This window comes from Cryptotermes secundus, unplaced genomic scaffold, assembly GCF_002891405.2.
Source record: "Cryptotermes secundus unplaced genomic scaffold, Csec_1.0 scaffold1252, whole genome shotgun sequence".
Lineage (NCBI taxonomy): Eukaryota > Metazoa > Arthropoda > Insecta > Blattodea > Kalotermitidae > Cryptotermes > Cryptotermes secundus.
Genome location: NW_019727117.1, coordinates 127,840 through 153,183, shown reverse-complemented (window position 1 = coordinate 153,183; position 25,344 = coordinate 127,840). Strand labels below are relative to the sequence as shown.

General features: G+C 43.2%; 1 protein-coding gene across 2 annotated transcripts in view; it reads left to right on the top strand.

Annotated features, from left to right (window-relative positions):
* The window catches only part of LOC111864537 (moesin/ezrin/radixin homolog 1), a 183,076-nt gene that overhangs the window by 47,687 nt on the left and 110,045 nt on the right, over positions 1 to 25,344 (top strand). The window contains exon 1 of one of the 2 annotated variants that reach the window (XM_023851847.2): positions 22,278 to 22,444. The exons of the other annotated variant lie outside the window; for it this stretch is intronic. Coding sequence (XP_023707615.1) covers positions 22,424 to 22,444 — 21 coding nt within the window. The 5' untranslated portion in view covers positions 22,278 to 22,423. Of the gene's footprint in view, positions 1 to 22,277; positions 22,445 to 25,344 lie in introns of those variants that run through there. 2 annotated transcript variants of the gene reach the window in all.

Sequence of the window (25,344 nt, the reverse complement as noted above, 5' to 3'; positions counted from 1 at the left end):
ACAGCGAAGAACTTCTGCAGACTTCTTGAGCGTAAAATTGCATTAATAATGCAATCACTTGCACGCTCTGAGACAGTGCATCTCGTTAAGTTCTGGTGTTGCCCAAACATGCAGTAGTTAAATCACAGTTGTAACAGATTTCTACACTGTGCTCTACACTACAAGCCTGAAGGTCGCGATTTCAATTCCTGGTGAGGTTATTGGATTTTTCAATTGACCTAATCCTTCCAGCCGCACAATGATCCTGGGGTCCACACAGCCTCTAAGAGAAATGGCTATCAGGAATTTTCTTAGGGGTATAGGGCGGCCGGTGTGTAAGTTTGACCTCACCGTCATCTGTGAGCCCATTGTCTAGAAAATGTGAGAGCCACGACGTTTTAATCCTAGGGCCTCCACGGCCTGTTACAGTGGTAGCTTAGGTTACTTCGACTTTCGGTATAGGAATTAATTCAGACTTATTTCGTGTTGTGGAATTTGATGTGACTAATATACTCGTACGAATAGTTCAGCGTGTTTTCATGTTCTGTAGACAGTACATCAGCTATTCATGAACTTCATGCAACCCTGTGATTCACTTAAGGAAGTACTGTACATTATTCTGTTGAGTTTGGGGTATCCGCGAAACTACTTATGCTTGTTAAAGATGTTTAAATAAAACCTGTACTGTTCACTGTAGTCTAAAACAAGGACATTTTTTTTAATTCGCTTAGTGGAGGGTGGAGTCCAACTGGGTCAACTCGGCACGGTGGCCACTGATGGGCCTATTGTAGCCTGCCCCGAGTGATTATGAAGATGGAGAATTTGGTGGAATGAAGATTGGCAGGGGAAACCGAAGTACTCGGAGAGAACCCGCCCCAGGGCCACTTTGTCCACCACAAATCTCACTTGACCAGACCCGCTATCGAACCCGGGCCGCCGCTGTGGGAAGCCAGCGACTAACCGCTTGAGCTATGGCGCGGCCCAAAACGGATCTTAGAGAAATGGGGGGGGGGGGGGACTGAAATAATCAGTCTGGAGAGAGGAACCATCGGGGGGCTATTGTGAACACGGCAGTGGACCTTCTGGTTCCATACAATGTTTGGAATTCCTTGAGTGAGAGAGCAACTGGTGTCTTCTCAGGAAGGGCTCAACTCGTTGGTGTCTGTTTAGTCATCGTCATGTAGGCGAAGTTTATATGTATACACACATGAGTATCCTCTTGTACTTCGTGCTGTCCGCATTGCGGACCTGAAATCCTTGAGAGTATCTAACAATGTAGTAGAATATTTTATAACGTTTTATAAACCTCAGACATAGTGTACAGAACTATAAGGCTTATTTTGGACTCTATCCATCGTCTGGTATATATAAGACAAAAAAAAAACCCCACAAAGTTTCGGAGACTGGATCTGTTTCCGTCCTCAGGTGGATGGGGCAAGATAGACCTACTCAGTTGGGCCCGTTAGAGAGAGCTAGTCCCAGTCACTGGACCTCACCTGAGGATGGAGACAGATCCAGTCTTCGAAACGTTGTGTTTTTTTGTCTTATACCAGACGACGGATGGAGTCCAAAATAAACCTTATAGTTCTGTACAGCATACACCATCGTCAGAATCCTTTAAAGTCTGCTCAGACATAGTAATCAAAGTATGTGTTCACTTGGCAGGGGAAGGTGGAGTTAATTTATTAATGTGACATTTGAAATAATCCCCCCAAAATAATTGTTTACCTTGATTGGTTTCACCCGATGTATCCATAACACTTTCAGTTGATGGAAAACGTGATAAACAGAACGGAATTTGTTGCAGCAGTCACACGTTGATATTCTAAGTTAGGCAATCGCTGAAAATACCTGGAACTATAGGTACCGACTATAATTGGTTGATGGCTTATTTCTGTTTACAGTGTTAATCGCGAGTTTTGATGATTTCAAAATGTAACAACGTTTAAGTTTATCTGTTTATGCTAGATTAAAATATTGTTGAACCACCAGAATTCTGACCATACGTAAAAATCAAGAGGTTCTTGTGTAGGTCAAGGCGAGTATATTACTTATGAAGATTCGCCTTGCTTTATATTTTATCTAGTTTTCTCGTATTTTTTGTGAACTGTTCTCTAGTAGCTCTCGGTTGTTGTCGTATCAACAGGTAGCAACACATACGCCTAAGCAGTACATTTGGTTATACAGTGCTTTCGGAAAGTCGTTGTGCGCTTAGGCTACGGTACGCTGCAGCGCAGTGGTTACGCGGTTGTTTGTCAGTATGGAAGTTGCCGCTGAAGTTTGCTGCTGTTGTGTCACATTTCACTGTATTCAGTTGTTGAACAGCGGTTGAAGTGCAATACCAGCGAGGTGTGTAATTGTTTAATTAATTTTTTACTCACTGTTGTTCTTTAAATTCAGGGATGTGTTTTTCTTGTTGAACACGCCTTTCGAGAAGGCAGTAGATACACCGATTTAGTGTAGGAGCAATTTGCTGCAAGATCCCCGGAAATACGTGTACCTTATCGCAATGCAGTCCGCAGACTTCGTGAGAAATTTCGTGAAACAGGCTCAGTGTTATACGCCGAATGAGGTGGGAGGCAATCTGAACTTAACGATGAGAAGTTGTTGGATATTTCCGAGCCCATCAAAATCTTTCTTTCAAGTTGGCACAAGAGGAAGGTATCGGGCTTGGAACAACACATAAAGCGGTCCGAAAACAATTGAACCTCTAGAAGAAACAGTGAACAGTGAACGTTACTGTTCAGTGCTCTACGATTTCATCGGCCTACTTGAGGAATACGAAATCACCTACTCCGGGTTCAACAAGATGGCGCTACTGCGCATAGTAACAGCCCTGTGAAACTTCTGAATGAGATTTTTGGAGAACGTGTCATCTCAACAAACATGGCCCCCTCGCTCGCCGAATCGTAGTCCACCAGAGCAGCATCGCCTTACAGAACAGTGGCAAGGCGGGTAAAAGCCTTCAACGAGGGACGCCAAAATGTGGCAGACATGCATCGGCCAGGTCGTCCTAGTGTCAGTGAAGAAGAAATGTATGCTCTTTCCGCGTTACTGGAGAGTGATCGACGCCATACGATTCGTGAGCTGGCCCGAGAGACAGGATTAGCGCATACGTCTGTGCTTCACATGCTGAAGGAACGCCTGGGCATGAGAAAAATTGCACCGCGATGGGTTCCGCATGATTTGACGGAAGTGCAGACATGGCTACGATACGACACTGCTCGTAACCACTTGGAGCGCTATGAGCGTGAAGGAGAGGCTCGCCGTATCATTACGCTGGATGAGACAGGACCAAATCGTACTAGCCACAAATGAAACGCCAATCGAACGAATGGCGTCATTACGGGTCACCACGAAAATCAAAAGTTTCGTCAGAACCGCAGCGATGTGAAGTTAGGTGATTCTCGTGTACGACTGTGATGGTGTTATCCTAACGCATACCGTTCCCCAACAGCAGACTGTCAGTGTGCAGTATTACTGTTCATTTTTGGAACAGAACCTGAGACCAGCGTTGGGAAAGAAGCGGCGACACTTTCTGCAGAACCCACCCATCATTTTGCAGGACAATGCTCGGCCGCATGCAGCGCAAGCTGTGGCTGATTTGTTCGATCGATGGGACTGGGAAGTGCTGTACCATCCACCGTACTCCCCGGACTTAAGCCCTTGTGACTTCGACTTGATTCCTAAAGCGAAGGAACCACTTCGTGGCATTCACTTCAGAACTCTTCCAGAGATTCTTCAGGCAGTAGACCGCTCCATTCGAAGTATGAACACAGCAGGCGCTGCTAAAGGTATCCTACGACTTCCACATCGCTGGCAACGGGTTTTACACAATGCTGGTGACTACAGTGAAGGACAGTAAAACTTCGAAACATGCATCTATTTTGTATCAGTTGTTAATAAATAGTTGCTACTATTAAAGTTCCAACCCTCGTATGCAATATCCAAGAAAACTTAGAGAGGAAAGTGAAAAAGAAATTGTATTCCATACACGTTTTCCTGCATTTACGGGTTTCGAGACAGTTTGAACTGTATGCATACATTTCCGAACTTGTATGTATATTTAACGTTGGTCTCATGAATACAACGTTAGATTACTGAAGTACCTTAGTCTCAGTATTAATTAAAAGAATCATCCTTTTACCTGAATATATAGTACACACATGTGAACATGTCGTCACGTGATGGAGTGGCTGTAGTCTGGTTTTCGATCGATGATCGGATTTATTGGACTCTGATACTGCACGTGGCCAAACTTTACAGTTCACTATTACACACACACACACACACAAAGACACAGGCCATTGCTCGGTAGCGGCTTCCAACGGCTGACGTTCCCCTTCCACTGGGTTCGCGAACTATCCCCTGCCTCAGCTACCAGCTTCGCGCAGCAACAGCTCACAACGACTGAACCTCAGCAGTCCTCTACTCGCTAACCGACTCACTTCACTCAACTGACTTCCACAACTGTCCTGCTTATCTCGGCACGGACCGCACAGGAAACACCGTTCGACTGTTGCTGTTTACGGGCCGCTGGGTAGTAACGGCCGTAGTCTAGTTTGTTTCGCGGCCGTTGCCTAGCACCAGGTCTACATACCACACTATATTTGATTAAAATGTAATTGGTCTTGCCTCCCAAGTCTGTAGTTCTCGACTATAATTGGTAATCTGCAAGAAACACTTTTCATTAGTCTCAGCAGAAGATGGCACTTAAGAAAAGCAGGATAAAGTAATTGAGTTTATACTGTATTGAAATAATTTGTTTTGGTTTTTATTATATGATCTTTTACAACGACGTTAAAACATATATTTAACAGTTTATATGCTCGCACGCACGCACGCACATTACAGAAAGGCTTCTTGCAGAAAAGAACGCTGATCTGAAAATATTAACACAGGAATCCACTTTGTTATAGGCTGATTCGAGAAAGAGCCAGCCTGCGTTAGAAGTAGAAATACAACTTAGAATGGAATTGTTTAGAAGAGATAATCAAATGTAGACGTGTGTTACTGGAGCGTGCGGCAGCGTAGTTGGTTGAGGCACCATATTATGACCGGAAGGTCGCGTTTTCGATTCCCGATGTAATTGGATTTTTTCAGTTGACCTAAACCTTCCAGCTGCACCATGATCCTGCGGTCGACTCAGCCTCTAGCAGAAATGCGTACCAAAAATCTTTCTGGCGTTAAAGGGTGACCGACGTGTAAGGCTGACAACCTCACCGCCATATCTTACCCGTTTGCCTAGAAAATGTGGGAGCATCGATGTCTCGCAACCCTATGGACCTCCACGGCCTTTTTTGGGGGGGGGGCCAACGATGCTATTTGAGAACAACACATGGACGTTGTGTCAGTATATTTATAACTGATTCCACATATTGCGTTAATAAAGCAATTTTATGCTGGGGAAGTAATGGTGTCCATTGGGCCGCGCCATAGCTCAAGCGGTTAGTCGCTGGCTTCCCACCGCGGCGGCTCGGGTTCAGTCCCGGGTCTGGTCAAGTGGGATTTGTGGTGGACAAAGTGGCGCTGGGGCAGGTTTTCTCCGAGTACTTCGGTTCCCCTGCCAATCTTCATTCCACCAGTTGCTCCACAATCACCCTCACCTATCATCTGGGGCTGGTACAATAGGCCAGAAGTGGCCGCAGTACAAGGGAATTAGTCCCACCCCACTACATTAAAAAAATCATGTCCATCACATCACTGAAATTCGTATAGTCTTGACGAACACGTATTCTGTATAGGCGTCTTGCGACTCCCAGAGGAGTTTCAGATTACATCTGATATATTCCAGTTTATTTCTTAGTCGGGTGTCCTGTTGAGACGACCAGTGACATTAGGCATACGTATACAGCATAGACGGTCTTCTGTTATTTTGTTCAGCACACTTGGAAATTAAGAGGAGATATATACGAATACAGTTTCTCATACGGTCCGTTGAAATCAACGGTGAACTGAAAGTATTGATGCAGGAATCCACTTTCTTACAAGCTTATTCCAGAGGAAGCCATTCTGTATTAGAAAGAAACGGTGCTGGCTCATTCGTGACCCGGCACATACGTGGTGCAATCCAGAAGTTCCCGAAATATATTAATAAAAACTATTACGTCTTACCTGGATCTTATTCTGCTCCATCACCTTCAAAGTAGTCCCCTTGGGAGCGCATACACCGATCCCAGCGTTTCTGCCAGTTTTCAAATGCATCCTGGAAGTCTTTCTTTGTTAGGGTGTTTAGTGCCGTCTGCGTTTCCGCTTGAATTTCCTCAGCTGGATCAAATCTTCGCCCCTTCAACTTGATTTTCATCTTGGGGAAGAGAAAGTCGCATGGAGCTAAGTCTGGCGAGTACGGTGGGTGGGGAACAACTGCCATCTTGTTTTTAACCAAAAGTTCCTGCACAATGTAAGCCGTATGCGGTCGTGCGCTATCATGGTGGAGTACCCAGCCGATCGTGCGCCACTTCTCTGGACGTTTTCTCCCCATGTTCTCCCTCAAACGTCTTAGAACATCGCAATAGAACTCTTATTGACTATCTGACCAGGAGGGACAAACTCCTTATGAACAATCCCGTCAATATATAAAAAAAACAGATCAACATGGACTTAATGTTGCTCTTGACTTGTCAAGCTTTTTTTGGCCAAGGTGAAGAAGGGCTCTTCCATTGTGGCGATTGCTGCTTGGTTTCAGGGTCGCAGCCATACACCCAACTTTCGTCACCAGTGACAACCTTCGAAAGAAAGTTTGGATCCTCTTGAAGCTGTTGCTGAAGTTTCCTGCAGACTTCCAAGCGATGCTGCTTCTGTTCATTTTGCAGCAGTCGTGGCACAAACTTCGCCGCAATCCTCCTCATGTTCAGTTCCTCTGACAAAAGTCGTTGACATGTACCATAACTTAGTCCCAAGGTGTTACAGAGGTCTTGGATGGTCAGTCTACGATCTTGCAGAATCAGATACCTAACGAAGAAAGCAGTCTTCTGGGATTTGGCACCGTGTATATGTGGTGTCAAATCCCAGAAGACTGCTTTCTTCATAGTCACCGCCGTGAAAGCCTCAAATCTTACACAGATACCTAACTTTCGCGACATTTCCTGGTGTTTTGCCCGTTGACGGCCGTCCCGAACGGTCGTCATCATCAGTCGATGTTCGGCCATTTTTGAAACGCTTAGACCAGTCTGACCAGTTTGTGTCTGTTCTAAACTGTTGTCACCAAAAGCTTGCTTCAACATTTGGTGCGTTTTTGCAGCGGTTTTCTCAAGTTTAAAACAAACCTTTTATACAGACACGCTGCTCTCTCAGGTCAGCCATCGCAAAACCGCAAACTCACAGAAACACAACAATGGAAATACGTTCACCAACAATAAACCCAACCACTCAACTCGACGCCTCTTGCCACACTGATTCAAGAAGGGTGTGTGGGGAGACACCTAGCGGTATTTCGATGTACTCATAACCGTTCCCGCGCAAAATTCAAATTTCGGAACTTTTGGATTGCACCACCTAATTTCCCATCCTTCCACGTGCCGGCGCTCACTATTCGTTGCTATGGCAACCCCAGACTGCGTAATTTCAGAACTTGTACTCACGAAGACCAAGGTTTTGTGTGTGTGTGTGTGTGTGTGTGTACACACACAGTTTCCTCTTAGGATGTGTAATAACGGCGAACAATGAAGCGAGTCCTTGGTATTGAGTATTTGTTAATTTAGTGTATAGTTTTGATTTGTCGCAAGTTTCAGAATCAGTTGGCACTGGATATTTTCATGGGAATGCAATGTTTGTTCATTACACGGGAAGGGTTCATCACAGTGCGAAGGAAATAACAGAGAAAATTCGGAAGATATCTTCCGCGATGAATACATTTCCTAATATTTTTTAATGGTACGTGTACGATGAAAGTGTCTAATATAGAAGTAACAAAGTAAATTTGCAGGCGGCATTAAAGGCGATTCGAAAATTTGGCATTTCCGTAAGTAATTGCCCTGGCATTTCCTTCGTGTGAGTCATAAGAAGCCACTAAAAACTTCAGAAACTTTAACCCAAGAACTTACAAAGCGTACACGTCACCCGGAATGTATCATACCGAATTTGAAGGTCATCTCAGCTGCATTAAATTTTAACATTTGAGTCGTCTGTTTGAGAACCGTCATCATTCGTTGAGAAAATTTTGGGTTATTGGACTTCGTCCATCGTACGGCATTTCAGAGACAATGAGAACACGACGTTACCGAAACTGGATCTGTTTCCGTTCTCGGGTAAAAGGGGGAGCCAACTCTGTTGGGTCCCTTAGAAAGACCTAACGTCAATCACTTGACGACCCAGTAGACCATCGTCAGAACCCTGTAGAATCTGTTGTGCTGCGTTTGCAATTCAGCAGACGAATGCTTCTCATGTTAGGATTTTGCAATTCGAAACAGGCTGCTTGATCTGCGTCATTGCATGTAAAAAATGTTTTGTAGCTGTTGCCGCTTCTATGCAGACAGAAACGTGCTTGAAATCCTGTCCAAGCGTCCGTCACCTGTTCGATATGGGAGAAACATCCGGAGCCCGATATACGTGTATGTTGCATGGTTGTTACTTCTTAACCTGAATTTCGATAGAAATTAACGGTGATTTTGGTATCACGATTTACAGCCTTTAGAATCAGTAATCCCCACATGCTTAATGAGAATATGTCGAGTTGCTATGCATCCATAGTATGAAGTGCATAAAATGACGGCACAATGACTAAGTCGTATCTGTACGTCCTTCAATCCATCCAGCAGTCCGTAATTTTCTACCTTGAAATAACAGTGGATTTCGATGAAATATGATGGAGACGTTTATATCAAAAGTTGCCTTCCGAACTTGAATTTGGTCTTAGAGGTCTGATAGCTTCGATTTTTATTTATATGCATCTCGTCCATATGTTAACTTTCTCAATCCAGAATGCAGGAGAAAACCGTAAATCAGAGATCGATTCTTTGAAAATGTATCGAAGTTCGTGTGCACAGGAATCACAATAAGAAATCATAACTGTTTTCATGAAGGAAGTTCGGGAATGCTTGGCAGCAGTTCATTTCAAAATCTTTATTGCTTTGCCTACAAATATGTATGAAGATTATATGTACCAAATTACGCTTGCCTGTTTTGTTCGTGTGAAATGTGGCTTCTCACATTAAGGGAAGAACCTACACTGAAGATGTTTGAGAACAGGGTGACGAAGAGAACTTTTGGATCTAAGGCGAAGTAGCGGGGGCTAGAGAAAATGCTGTGCGAAGGAACATCTCAATTTTCTGTATCTCGAAAAATATTATAATGATCAAATGAAGCAGAATTAGATGGACGTGGCATGCAGCAGGCATGGAAAGAGAAGAGAGATGCATATAGAGTCTTCGAAGGAAGACCTGAAGGAAAGAGGCCATTTTGAAGACTTCGTTAGGTGGGAGAGTAATAGAGTTTGGTTGGGAGGGTGGGGACTGGCTTGAGCTAGATCAGGACAGGGGCCAGTATCCCCTTTTGTGAACGTGGTATTAACGTTCGGGTTCCATAAATATTCATTTCGTGACTAACTGAGCAAGTGTTAGGTTCTGAAGGTCATACTAAATGTTTTATAGGGCTATAGTTTGTAGTTAATGACATATACAAGTAAAATATTCGGTAATGTCCATTTGGTCGGTAACAGTAGACTTGCAGTTTCGTCCACGTTACAGAATTTTAGCCTTATTTTTGCCGTACATTTCATCAAGCGATGGATAACACGAAAGATCCCTGGACCGTGGAGGGATTTAAAGTATGTCCATAAGACAGATTAGAAGCACCAGCAGTATAATTGTCTGACACTGTGTGTGTGTGTGGGGGGGAGGTTGATAGACTACGCACAAATTGACAAAAAGCATACAAATGTTTCTAATCTAAAAATATTCCGATAAGTTTACTTGTAATACGTAGGGCAACCGCGAGAAATTTGTCGTTCTTTTTTGTGTAGGAGAGAGAACATTGAAGTAGATCTTCAGATTAGTGCCTGTGGCAGATTTAGTGGTTACCATGAACAGGCGCACCCTTACATATTGGAAGGCACCAGATTCGAACCTCAGTTCGAATATTGGCTGCTCTAAATGATAGAGTTTATGATTTTCCTCAGGCTCTCCAGACAAATTCAGGGATAGAGCCTTGTAACAGGTTACACTCCTCTCCTACCACATCATTCCAAATTCATGATTCGCAGTCACGCGTAAAGCTGTGCAGGTGAAAAAGCACCATTAAATGAGCCAACACTCAAATGTCTTAAGTTACTTTGAGTTTCATGCTCTAAACCCGTGGTTTCTGATGTGAAACGAATGAATGGAGCCGAATGGCGAGCTGTTTGTTTTATAAGCCAAGTATTTGTTCATTGACCTAGATTTCTCCACCGTGGCCTTGAACTGTAGGCATGACATCGTATTGCATCCTGTTGGCTGGGAAGGTAGCCTTCTGATGCTTTCGTGAGAATGCACCACTTTGTTGCGGTTCATGAAGACCATTCGTTTTCGGTTTCCAGTAATAAATAGCTTCTGTAATGTAATTTCTTTCGTTAACAATTCATAAATATTCCGTTCTTACCGTTACAGGCTTGCTAGCAGTTTACGCCAATTTTATGTTTTCGGAACTAGCAGAAATATCTTCTCCGACAGACATGTTTGGCAAAAGTCGTTTTAAAGCAGTAGCAGAGCTCTACAAGTATAAATTACCACGAAAGTTCAGAAATATTGGTATCCCGCCTTGCGTCACGTGATTTAGCAAAGTAAATTATGCATCTTCGATGGTATAGTTTTAATGAGCATGAGTCTGAGAGTAACAGATTTACTGAAGACCTACATTGCACAGAAAATCAGTACTTTTCTAATTTTCTCAGAATATAGAATAAAATATAATGTCCCAGAATATTACAGTGTTACACTTTTATATTCGGCGTTCTGTATGGAGTTTGGACGCTAGTTGCCGGCATTTTAATTATCTCCGATTAGAAAAATTTGACCCCATTTATGTACCACAGTATTTGCTTGCTGCTGTAGTTTTCTGCCATCACGTGTTTTAAGTAGAGAGTAATTGTAAAGCTATCCCTGTAACAGGCCGTGGAGGCACATGGGTTTGTGAGACGTCGAGGCTCCCATATTTTCCAGACAATCGACTTACAGATGGCGGTGAGGTCGTCAGCCTTCGCGCCGGTCACCCTTTGCCTCCAGGAAGATTCCCGGTACTCATTTGCGCTACAGGCTGAGTCGACCCCAGGGCCATAGTGCTTCTGGAATGATTATGTAAATAAAAAAATTCAGTGACCTCATCGGGACTCGAACCCGCGACCTTCCGGCTTGTAGCATATTGCCTCAACCAACTATGCTACCGCGTGCCCCCTTGTAAATAAAGAGTGGAAACATTATTCTGGAATTCGACGCCGATATACATCAACACGGAAGCGGAAATTAAAAACGAGAACCTCGTGTAGAATAATATTTTTGCACAGTGTCTGGTTCCTGATGGAACATTCCTTTCACAGATAGGATCCTCCCCCCCTCTAAAAAAATTAATGCGCCGTTTACGAATTGTGGAGTGTTGTTACTTCTATAGTACGGGGTTCTGACTTAACAGCGGCAATGTTCTAGGCGTGTGTTCGGAAGGATACTCGTTGAAATCCCGGTGGATTACATATGTCCTGAATGAGCTTTCTCTTAGTTCTTTTCAGTCCTTCCAGATGACAGCCTTCAACTAAGCTACCCCCGCTGTCCGTATACTCCGCTCGTCGCTGTTCATGATTGTCCCTCCTTTGCGCGTGTAGAACCTCCACAGTTGAATGGCACCACTACATGTTGCGTGAGAATGCATCGGTAATTGTTATCATTTGATGTGTGTTTACAGTGCAGTTGAGCTACATGCTTTGGGTTGGTTCAATTCCCCCCCGGATTGGTTTAGCTGTATCAGCGGATGTATACCCGTATATCAGGCGCTGTAGCGGTATCAAGAAGAAGAAGAAGAAGAAGGATACAAAGCAGATTTGCTGTACCAGTGTTGCCAGTATATCATAGCTGATATACAAACTAATGTTATTTCATGATTTTCTAATCATATTAGGATTAAATCGTTATATTCAGTTGGTTTTGAGAAGTACCTATTTAATTTTGCATTATGTGAAATATAATCTCGTGTTATGTGGCGATCATTTGGAAAGGCCTATGGTTTCTGCATGAACCACTGAATGTTGTCAGATACATCATATCGCGGAGGATGAAATGGGCGGTCTTGTAGCATGCGTAGGAAAGATGAGAACTGTACGTTTGGTAGAGAACCTAAAGGGAAGAGACAGCTTGGAATCCTAGACGTATTTTCACGATTTAGAGTGACAGATGGGGTTTGGATTGGATGACTGGATTTAATGAACTTCTACACTCAACTCGTAACTACAAGTAATTATAACACCATTGCTGATTTCCACACAACAAATCACTGGGATACGCTAAGTCTTTCAGTCCTCAATAGGCGAATCCTGACAACGGATTTATAAGAGTCTTACGAGTGCTGTAACTATAGCACACACGAAGTCTTAAATTAACACACTTGAGTCTTCTCTTCACAGGCTGACTTTCAAGTGTCAACTGATCTCTCAGGCAGAGTCAGAGTTACTTTACGACTGGCGGTTTACCACCAAACAGTTCGTCTTGGCGTCAAGCCCATGAGACTCAACGACCAGAGATTTTTTCAACAGAGCCCTTGCAGTAATAGGCCTTATGTAACATCCTCTCTGACGCGAAGATGAGTTTGTTTCTTATGAAAATGCTTGGGCTTTCGTTAAGCATACGTATCGCCCTTATAACATGTTACTTAAAATACTTCCTTTTGCACTATATACAAGTCCTCTGTCAGTCCAGGCTTTGCAAAGCAGATCATGCCTATCTTATGAATCTTATTCTACAACACCAGTTCAGTTACTTGAACAGTCGTAAGCTTGACCACCGCCAAGTTTAAGCCTCATATCGAGCTCTCAGTTCAAAGTCCAAGTCACATTGCGACTGACGGTCCGTCAGTCTGCCTGTCTTGGTGTCGAGCCCCGACTGGGGCTCATGGCCAGATTTTTTTTCTTTCTTTCTTTTTTCTTGTATGAAAGTTATTGTCCTGTTCATTTGGGGCGCCCTCTCTGACGAGAGGTCGGGTCTGTCATTTGTCAGAGTCAGAGTCACATTGCGACTGACGGTCAGTCAGTCAGTAAGTCTTTGTGTCGAACCCCATTTGGGGCTCATGACCAGATATTAATTATTATCATTTGACAGTTACGGTCTTGTTTCTGTGGGGTGCCTTCTCTGACGAGAGGACGGGTCTGTCTTTTGTATATGCTGCTGGCTCTTGCCAGCGCAGGCTTTCTCGGGTCCGAGTCCCTTGGGACTCGCGACCATATTTTACTGTCTCAGAATTGAGACTTGAGAGAGAGAGAAAGAGNACACGGACAAATAGAAATGGAAATATACAGAAAACCCACAACGACAGACATAACAATAAATAATAAATCATGCCACCCTAAAGAACAAAAATTGCCAACATATAAAAATTAGATTCACAGACTTCTTACACTACCCCTTGAGGAAAATGCTAAAAACAAAGAATTAAATACTATTATTAATATAACACTAAATAATGGCTATAGAAAGGAAGACATCACACATCTATGTAACAAACTTAAGCGAAAGATAATAATAATAGATAATAAAGACGAAAAAGAACAAAATGGGTCACTTTTACTTATACAGGAAATTACGTACGAAAAATCACAAAACTATTCAAAAACGCTAACATAAAGATAGCCTTCAAAACAGCCAACACAATAGGTAAACTAATAAATGAAAAACGAGAAATAAACCCCTACGAACAAAGTGGGATATAGGAAATAACATGCCAAAGTTGCCAAAAAGTATACATCGGCCAAACTGGTAGAAATCTAACAAGATACAAAGAACACATAAGAAACATCCAGAGCATACCCTGTCATTTGTCAGTCATGGATCCTCGTTATATAGCTTCGGGCCAGTCTCCACAGAAAACACGGTTCCCTAACAATTCCTCTGTTATTATAGAGATGTTATATCGGCGTTGCATAGAAACGGCAGATTTTTTTCTGTTGCGTGCGTGTTTATTTCCGCAGCAACCTGTTTACAAAGTCGATGTGTAGCAGTGAACATCTACTCTGGCTCCGCTATTCTGGCTTTCAGGGATCACGTCATGATAATATTAAACCGGATCTTAGAGATGTAGTGTGGGAGAGTGTGAACTGGATTCATCAAGCTTAAGGCACGGGCTCTCTTGTGATGAACTTTCGGGCTCATTAGCTGGGAATTTGTTATTTATTTGTGATTAACGTAACGGCACTGCTGTATCTCCGGTTGCATAGCACCGAGTGGCATTTCTTGACAGACTGAACGACAGCTGTCTCATAAAACTCTATGGAGTTAGTTACCAGCAATCATGGAGAATAACACTAGTGTGTCGTACCTATAGCGGTGATTGGGGCACGTATACTTATTAGCTCTAACTGGTATACAGTCTCAGGTGGTATGGTCGTGAGCAAATAACTGGCCATGTTTCGTAACTTTCACGGATGCAGTGCAGTTAGTGCTGCTTGTAAGTGCAGACTTCATTTGCCAGAATCGCCGAAGTGTTGCTGTCGTTGCATTCGCCCAGCAGCGGATATCAAAATAGTTCAGTAAACTACTGGAATAATAAAGAAAGCAGTCTTCTGGGATGTGGCGCCGTGTAGATATTGTGTTGACCGACGTTTCGGAGGAAAGTATCGCCTCCATCTTCAGGGTAGAAGAGAACGGAGAAGAAACTCCGCGAGCGAGGAACCAGCGCGAGCAAATGCTCACAAACTCTTCATAGTCACCGCCGTGAAACCTCATATCTTACATACTGGAATAATAGATTTGTTTTCATATGCTTTTGCAATTTAGTTTTAATTAGAACTGTGTTGAGTATATGTTTGTCTCCCGTCACCAGAATGCAAGACCAAAACAACATAACAGTAGCGTAATAAGCCATTCATAAATTCAGAAGTTTGATAATGACAGTAAAATCAGAAGTACACATACAGAGAAACTAGGAGCAGATCGGATTAGAATGCTTTGTGCCAAGAATTTCCCGTCGTGTTTATACACCCACAGGAAAGTATCGACCATTCTAAACAAACAGAAGTGAATATGTACATGTGTCCGATTGCGAACGATTTCCGAGATAGGGCTGTTTCACTGTACACACTACATACTGTTTCTATACGAAGAAAGAGTTCGCGTGGTAGATGGGTTGTAGATGCGGGAATATTAAAATGAATGTTAATGAAGAAGGCTGTGGGAATAAACTGGATGCATCTAGTTCGGGACTGAATACGGTGGGAAAGTCTTATAGTAAATATCGTAATGGACCTTAGCAATCCGTAAAATGTTCATTTTGTAGAAGGATTCTGCTCCACGGAGTTCACTGGATTTCGTTTTGCGGTTTTAAACGTTAAAATCATTGAATCGTTTATGAAAAATAAGGAAAATTCTCTTGTCACTTCCAGCCAGTGGCACACTGTCCAAATTAGATTGAGTTTTGTTCACATACTCCATGTTTAAGAAGGAATTGGCTTTATCGAAGTGTCGTCGAAAATGAAATCAGTACGGTTACGCAGTGTGAATCCACCTCGTACTCATTGGACTAGGTCTGTTTCTTATGTAGAAGACTGCCCACTGCACTAGGGCGGCCGCACACCAACTGCGTCAAGACAAGCATCAAGACATGAGACAAAAGACGCAGTCTTGCTTCATTCGTGATTCGTCAGCATCATGACTTGAGACCGGTGTGCGGTGGTTTTCATAATCTCATTCGTTTCAACTGTGCTCCTTTCTTTGCGTCATGTCGCAGACATCGTGTCTTGATGCATGCCGGTGTTGAAACGTGGGGCAGGAGAAAACCGAAGGCAGTTACCCACTTACGTTTAGGATATTGTTAGATATTCCTTTTGTTTTTTATGTAGTGATTGTTGGAATATGGAAAAATAAACAAAACTCGGTCAGTGTATGGACCAGTCTACGCGATAGACGATCGAGGAATGAGGGTTGGGTTCCAGGTAGGGGCAGAGATTCTCGTCATTCACAGAGTCCAGATTGAGTCAGGGGTCCACCAAGCTTCCTGTCCAGTGGTTTCAAAGCGGCTGGGGCGTGAAGCTCATGGCTGTTCTGCCCTTCTAGTGCCGAGGTTAACGCGTGGTGTTTTACCAGCTCTCCCGCTTACATCTTCATGCCGTGGTGCTTTAAGAACAAGGACTGCTTTATCTTACTTTACATTTTTATGTTCAGAAGCACCATTTGGAACATCGAGACGAATAGTGCTCGTGGGAAGCCCAGTTTCATCCCATTTCTATTGTGAAATAAAATCAGAATACTTAGTTTGCCAATCGTAACCTATTTTTGCAGATGTTGAACTTTTAATTGTCAGGACGTGCCTACATCTGCTAGGACCCGTGGGTGAGCAAATAATGGAAATCCTCATCGAATTTCTTTGTTATTCCATCCAGGGGTAACCGTTGACATGGAACAGAGATTGCTTACCTGGAGCTTCCCTTAAAGCCCTTTGCCATTATACGTTTGTCAGATCCATATAATATGGGCATATGGACATACCTTCGTATGTTGAAAGATACGTTTTTACTTCATGACTAATTTGTTCGGCGTCACGTTCCAAATACGATAATTTTTGTCGGCAGTTCTACCTATTGATAAACCCAAATTCCATATTTTGTCGTTACATTTTAATGCTAATCAGAATCCTCTCAAGGACGCATTAGTGACTCTGGAAGGACCCAACGGGCATACATTATACACATTCGCGTAAAGAACAGCTCAAATAACAGAACATGAATTTGTACTCATAATTAGCAGTATCGTTCAAATTTGATTTATTGGCAGCGTATATTACAGAGATTCACACAACACACAGTTTACACAGTAATAGGTAAGGCGACGTGTCTTGAGTTTTGTCCCAGAATTGGGTAATTAGTTGCGAAAATATATCACATTGCCGCGTTTCGCTCTGTCGCCGCGAAATTTCTCCATGGGGCATGACTTGGGGGAGGAGGTGTAACATTCAGCGTCATTTAGACTCATTTCTAACCCCCCCCCCCCGAGAAATTATGAGATTTGAGGTTCTCACGGCAGTGACTATGGATACTGTCGTGGGATGTGATGCCGTGTGCTCTGATAGATCGTTACCGACGTTTCGGAGGAACGTGCTGCCTATATTTTTCTGATGACAGATGGTGGCAACATGTCCATTTGAAATGCCGGTAACGGTATTGCAGATTGTGCTGCATTACGTCGCAGAAAAGAGTAATTTACCCATGAGAGTCTGTTTTCCATAACATTTTCACATCTTCAGGAGTTTGCCACAGATGAATTGGAAGCCTTCGATTATTCATTAGTTGCAGCTTCAGTATTTATGTCTGAGGTTGCAAGATGCATTTTTGTTTAAATTTAAACATGTGAAGTACTACCCAAGGTTATGAGCCAGAACTTTGTCATGGAGATGGAGATGAGATAGTAAACTAGCTGAAGGCGTTGTTACTTTTTTCCTTCGACAGACGTATCCTGTTTTTATTAGCAACAAAGTCCGGGTTAAGTTCGTGACCCCAAGGGCAACTTTCAAGATAACTTCAGTCTTCATAGGCCACGCCGCTACAGCCCAATTAATGTATTTCTTGGTTGAGTTTATTTGAAGACACCCACCCACTAACGAGAGCTCCTTATTTTGCCTGTATTTCAGTGTCTGAAGTGTGTGTATCATGCATCACCTCCCAAAGAGAACGAAGTTGACAAAAATAAAAGAACATGAAGGTGTAAAGAAAGTTTTTTTTTTCGGGTTATCTATATTAATTTTCTGTAAAATGTCAGCAGCATTTGAGGTACCATTGTTGATTCTGGACGTTAATTCAGGTTCTGTATTGTTTAAACCTGTGTTGACGCCAAGTAGGTTTCTCCGAAACAGGAAATTACGTTCTGATTTGTTACGTTAGTTTTGATTTCCTGCGAATCGAATCTACTGTTTGGAGAGGAAGGACGCTAATTTGTAATCTCCCTTTCAGAATGGTCTAGCACATTGAAACTTTTGAAGTACTTTAACGACGCTAATGATTGGCCCATATCCATCATACAGCCTTTATTATGTCCATTGTACCTGCACCCCTTCATATGTCCCCATGGCGTGGTGCTTAGTTCATTAAACACAGGGACAACAACCATTTACATGTCAATACAGAATCCGTGTGGTGAAATTTTGCTGCATGTGTCCTGCACGCTATATATATATATATATATATACGAGCGACGTTTAGTCAGAATCATAAATATGTTTTCGCAAAGACAGCTGTGCAGTGTTTGTCTTCCTGTAGAGCAGTTTCTCAAACTGCGGTATCTGTACTCATATGACCACCAAAGTAGGTTCAGCGCTTCCGTTGCGAACTCTTTGCCTGCTAGTTTTATTTTGTTTTGAATTAATTCAGATTAAGCGTACACATATGACAGCGTTGTTTTTTTTAATAATTCTAGCACTATGCTACAGGCCGGGAGGTCGCGGTTTCGAGTCCCGATGAGATTGATTTCTTTTTCAATTTACCTAATCCTTCGAGCCGGACTATGGCCCTCGGGTCGACTCAACCTCTATCAGAAATGAGTACAGTGAAGATTCCTGGGGGTAAAGGGCGGCCGGCGCGTAAGGCTGACAACCTTACCGCCATCCGTGAGCCGATTGTCTAGAGAAAATGTGGGAGCCTCGACGTCTCACAACCCTATGGGATAGCTTTACATTATCTTTACCTGTCTGTGGCTCTACAGCCCTTTCTTGGGCCTTCACCGCTATTTCAGTTTCTTGATCTTTTACACAGTCGGTAGGATTCCTTAGACGGGGATCAGCCTGTCGCAATGCCTCTTCTTGCACACAGGGCAGAAAAACAGAATAAACGCATACACAGATATCTATGCCTTGAGTGGGATTCGAACCCACGACCGCAGTATTTGAACGGCCTTACACAGCGCGGCCACTGTGATCGGCGTTCATTATAATTTTTTTTTCTTGGCACTACAGCCCCACTGGGCCTAGGCCTACCTCCATGAACTTCTTCGTTCACTTCGGTTTTTCTAGATCTTACACACACGGTAGGACTCCTTGGGCGGGTGATCAGCTCGTCGCAAGGCCTCTACCTGTACACAAACACAGAAAAACGCACACAAACATCCATGCCCTGAGTGGGATTCGAACCCACGATCCCGGCTTCCGAGCGAGCGAAGACAGTGCATGCCTTAGACCGCTCGGCTACCGTGACCGGCGTTCATTATAATTACATTAACAAATTTTTGTGTTATGAGAGCAAATTAATTGCTTCTTTCGTTAAAGTCGTGTGTTGAATTTTGAGTTATACGGTGAATAGATGCTACATATCCACGCGAAGCTGTAAGAGCAAATATTAGGACACTGTTTAAATAAATCTGACGGGCAATGTCGTCGACATTATTTACTCTCCCGGAAAGCTGCATTTGCGGATGGCTGACGGCAGATCAGTGAGTCTCAGTTCGAACGTCTGAAACATCACAGTTAAGTGGATGAGTAACCAGAGATTGAGGCGGCGCCAAAGCTCAAGGGGTTAGTCGCTGGCTTCCCACCGCGGCGGCCCGGGTTCGATCCTGGGTCAGGTCGAGAGGAATTTGTGGTGGACAAAAGTGGCACTGGGGCAGATTTTCTCCGAGTACTTCGGTTTCCCTGCCAATCTTCATTACACCAGTTGCTCCACAATCACCCTCACCTATCATCGGGGCTGGTACAATTAGCCAGACTTGGCCGCAGTACAAGAGACTTAGTCCCACCACACCAGCATTAAAAAAAACAGATTGATATCCGGTGGCATGCAGAGCCTGGTAACAAATAAGGGGACAATATCCAGGACCAAATAGAAGCAGAGAAAAGCATGTGGCGTCCAGCCTCAGAGTGTGTACGCTGGAGGCATGCGCCATCTTTGAGGGCCACGCCTTCTAAGGATCTAGGTGAACTGACATGCTCACAAGACCTGAATTATTGAGATTATAGCCTGGAAATACATCGTCGGATTAGGTAGAACTGTAAGCAGAAATGAGCCAGTAAATGACGTAATTTTTTTTCCGTGGCACTAAAGCCCCAGTGGTCCTAGGCCTACCTCCATGAACTCCGAAATGATGTAATTAGTCACTTATAATTCTTACCAGTCCAAAGGAAGCCGGGATGGCGTAGTCGGTTCAGCGACTGGCTATGGGCTAGACGACCGAGAGGTTGGAGTTCGAGTCCCGGTAGGATCAAGAATTTTCTCTTCTCCAAGTCATCCAGACCGGCTCTGGGGTTCACCTAACCTCCTATCCAATTCGTACCGGGGACTCTTTCCCCGGGGCTTGAAGCTGACCACTCACTCCCAACTAGTGCCGAAGTCCAGAGAATGTGTATCTATACATCCACACCCCTGCACGCGTACAATCGTAGTGTTTAATTAGTTAAGCACAGGAACAAATTTACCCTACCAGTCCAAAGGAAACAAAGATTAGAGACTGAAAACGGTGTTAAGGATATTTGGACCTAAGGGGATGAAGTGACAGGGGATGGAGAAAATTGCATAATGGAAAGATTTATTGTTTGTATGCCATCAAATATTATTCGGTTGATCAGATCAAGGTGGCTGAGTGGGACGTGTAGCACGCATGGGATATAAATGTATACAAAATTATAACCGAAACATTCGAAGGTGAAGGAGAGTAAACATAAACGTAAGATTTACTAGATGTTGGGCGGTGAGGGTGATGACTGGATCCATTTGGCTCAGAATAGGGTCTCAGTGGTGGGCTGTTGTGAGTTCGGTAATACATACAGGGCATGTAATTTCTTGGCTATTTTGAGTGACTGCAAGTGTCTCGTAAGTGTGGAACCATAGGTAATATTGAAGTTTGACACGTGTTAACAAAATCTGGCCAGTACGCCCACTGCTGACGCCAACGCAAGCTGTTTCGCCAGTCCAGGAGAATGGTCTGAATTGTTAGTGCTTGTAGTTACAGTTCTTGAAAATGCTTGGCATTGCCTGCTTACAAGAGGTGTAAGGTAGGAAGGTCTTGATGGCCAATCACCACACAGCACAGTTACTTCCATACTTTCGTCTTTACTGACTGATATCGCTCAGAACTGCTATAAAGAGGAAGATATATTACGTATGGTTCCAGTCGTCGGTTAAATTGCTGCTGGTCCTCGTCAGCACAGTCATTCTTGGCTTCAGTCTTGCCGAGATCTGTGACCAAGATTTTTGTTCTTTCCTAGTCGTGCACGTGTTCAGAATTGGGGCCTCTTCTTCGGTTTTTCTTTGGGCGCTACATTTATTGCTCCGTATCTGCAATTCACTTCTGCTAAATTGCTGCTGACTGTCAGCAGCACAGTGATTCCCCGTTCCGAGTCCACGGCATTCATCACATTTTACTGTCTGACGGCTCTGAATGAAGATTGGCAGGGGAAACCGAAGTACTCGGAGAAAACCCACCCCAGCGCCACCTTGTCCACCACAAATCCCACTTGACCAGACCCGAAATCAAACCCAGACGGCTGCGGTGGGAAGCCAGCGACTAACCGCTTGAGCTATGGCGCGGCCTTAATGTTACTTTAGTTTCGATCAGATTACGGATAAAATATTGTTATTTTTTAATTTTGTGTACACATCTCTAAAATGTAATTGAACTAAACTTTTCAAGGAAATTCAGATTAAGCTCTGCGTTTTCTCATACCATCGTAACATCACGGCCGTGCAGTTTACTGTTTAAACATGGATAATATTCTCCACCCCATCATAGTTTTACCTCATAAAAGGTATAACTTCTGCTTTTTTTTTCACTACGGCACTGATAATGGTTAAAATTTACTGATAGGTTTCTCTTCCGAGAGCTGCCTTCAGTAGGATAAAATTTAAATAAATGTATAAATGGCCAAAGTATTATGTGTGTTCAACAGGTCCCCAATTAGCAACAGGTATTTTTTAGTCGCACATATATACATTCAACTGTTTCGAAACGTTCTGTGCAACTGGTTCGCGACATACGACAGGTGGAAACTTGCGGGTTTCATTTTGAACGGTTTGAAAGGAAGTTCTTTTTTCTTTTTTATCCAGACTGTTTCATTGGTCGACCGGTTTGAATGTGTGTGTTTTTATTGGCTGATGAACAACTCAGCTTAGTCAGACTCCCTCAAGGTCGTCAAACTGGCTCCTGAGTAGCACATTATACCGAACACTGCATCATTGTGCCTAACGTCTGAAAGCCGGCTTGGTTGGTTCGTATTCGAAAGTTGTTCATCACTAGTGAGGTGTATTCGTTTCTGCTACGCGAAGTGGTTGTTGCATTTCTGTAACGTGAGGAAATAAGTGTTCAAGATGGTGGCTGGAGGCAAATTAGTAAGTTTTTGTTGTTACATAGCTTTGGGTTCGTTGTTTAACGTCGAAGAATACGTGTTTGGAATGTTATTTTTCATGAGAAAATATTCAGGCATTATAACAATACAAGAATGTTATTGGAGACCCAATATAACTTCAGTAGTATGCTTTTATGACTGTAGAATATAAATTAAACTTTTGTGATATCTGGTAAATGGTAATTACCTTACATTTGAATTATTCTACCGGTATATAGACCGCATTCTGTTGAAAATGTCGATTTTATTTCATTTACTCGATTATAAAGTGATGTTTTCAGACTGTAAGGTGTTGCGTTTTTTTTAGATCTTCGATAATGTATTTTGACGTAAGCGAAATGATACGATTGTGAGATTAATTCCGAATAGCTTGCATACCTGGGGCAGATAACTGTTCATAATGCATGATGTCAGACCCCAAATTTCAACTGAAGTGTAATACTGTATTTTAGAATACGGGAGAATGATCTACAGAGCATTCATGTGCGATAAGAATGAACATCTTTCCTGATAAAGCCCCTTCTGATAAGGAGGAGGATGTTGTTTCTTCCATATAACTGGTATACAGAACCCCAAACCTGAAGACAACTATCGTCTGGCCTGGTAATCCGTTTAAAGTTAACAGACATTTTGGAGGAACGTGTCGATTGTTTCCTGAGGGTCGAAGCCAAGCAACCAGCATTAAGCAAGTAGAATTGCCTATTCTTGGACCCTGAAGAGGGAGGCGACATATTTCTCCGAAGCGTCGGTTGACTTTCAGTGGACTTATACGGCGTTATGTCCCAGAAGAGAGAAATGTTCATGCTACCGTTGTGAGAACTTTCGATCCGGCAGACTCTCAGATCTGTAAACTGTGTTCAAACCATAGCAAAGAAAAGAATTTGCCGCACCCGAACATGACGCACTGGTTATGACGTCATTGTAACTCAGACCGTAACTGGTGTATAGAATAGTAGTGGAGTTAACCTAGCATTTAGTTACAGAGAATAAGACGATATATGTGACGATCCGTATTGTTCACATCTGGGCATAAGAGGGCAGAGCGCCCCACAAATTATTACCACAATGATTGAAGAACCGTGTCGGATTACTAAAAGGAAGTTCGAAGGGGATTTTTTCTCTGTTATTTTGATGTCTCTTGAAATTCTGTATACAATTATGCACGGAGGGCTTTATCTTCGGATTTAATTCGCATTCCGTTTCCAGATGATTTCGAAATCCACACGTTAGCTGTGTGCCTCCTCTGCACTATACGGAATGAAACGACAACATTCTTCAAACAGAACATAAATCTTGGGCTGATCTGAGGTTGGAAGTTGTCTTTTGAATTCTAAGGTACATTTAGGGCCCCGTTAATTCTCCAGTATTGTGAATTTGTAATTGTGGATTGCATCGGTTTAACCTGAGGAGCCGGGATAGCGACTGGCTACGGGCTGGATGACCAGAGGGCTTGAAGTTCGAGTCCCGGTAGAGTCAAGAATTTTAGTCCTCAATTCGTCCAGACCTCCACCTAGTGCCGATGTCAAGAAAATGTGGCTCTATACATCCACTACCCCATACACCTTCATGGCGTAGCGCTTAATTCGTTGAGCACAAGGAAAACTTTACCCTACCAAGACGTCCGGACCCGTTCTGGGACCGACACAGTTCCCTATCCAGTGGATACCGGGGGCCCTTACCCTGTGGGTAAAGTGACCAGTGCGTCAAGCTGACCACTCGCCTCCAACTAGTGCCGAGGCCAAGAAAAAGTAGTGCTTAATTAGTTAAGCACAGGGACAACTTTACCATTTATTGGTGTAACCCGAGTCCGCAAGTTAGCAGGGATGGCAGGCCAGGTATCTCGCGTGTCAGCAGCCCAAGTTCAGGGCTTCCAGGTCGTGAAATCCAAAACGTATTTTAGGTGCGACGTGAACAGAGTATGAAATTTATTTCTTACTAAACTCTTGATTTTGGTCCACACTGAACAACATGCAATGACATCACGGCCGAGAAGTCGGCAAACCTGCTTATTATTAGGAGTGTTGCTAGTTCAAGTCGGCCCGAAGTGGGGTTTCCTTGATTTTTGGTTCTTCCTTCAAACAAGTAGTGCCGTGAACTAGGCCGCTGCCTCTTCCTTCACATCCTGTGTAGATATTCACTGTTCATCGTGTCACTACCCTCCGTAGTCGTAGCAGTTGAATGTGTCGCTGAATGAGGAGTAAATGAAACGCAGTATGTGGGTCAGTTTTTCAAGACATGTAGGTAAATGCTGATAAGATATAAAATTCTACAAATTTTAGCATTAGTTAGAATACGTATTTTAGCCTATTTTCCTTGTCTTGAAAAAAATTGAAAGGGTCTTGTGATATAACCTTGCTTACTGTGTCTGGCATGTCTTTATATCCCCCCCCCATTCTTTAGGGTTATGAGGCATAAGCCTCACGCTGATGTTGGTGTAGCTTTAATTTTTATTAGGCTAATGAGATCACCTTACTTTCTGTGTAACCCCCTTTATTTTGTTTTCTGTGCGGTCTGTGTTCTATCAGAAGGAAGTAGGCGAGTAGTTCTTCCTAGAACTTCTTGCTTTTCTTACAGCCTGTTTCCTTGAGTAGCCATGAACATTTAGATTCCGATAACGAATATACGGATACAGAACGTGCCCTCTTGTTGCAAACGTTTATCGTTATATTTTCCTTGTTCCGGTACTGATGCAAGCATAAAACGTGACCTCATACTTGAAATTATACTATGGTATAATCTAATTTTCTTAAAATCGTGGAATCAGGCCATTGAGTGCCTTCTAGTACATGGTCTTCTTGTGTCTTGCATGCTGCTGTACATAGTAGAAGGACTTTGAAAATTTCACCCCCAGCCTGAACGTGGAGTTGTTCAGAACATAAAGAA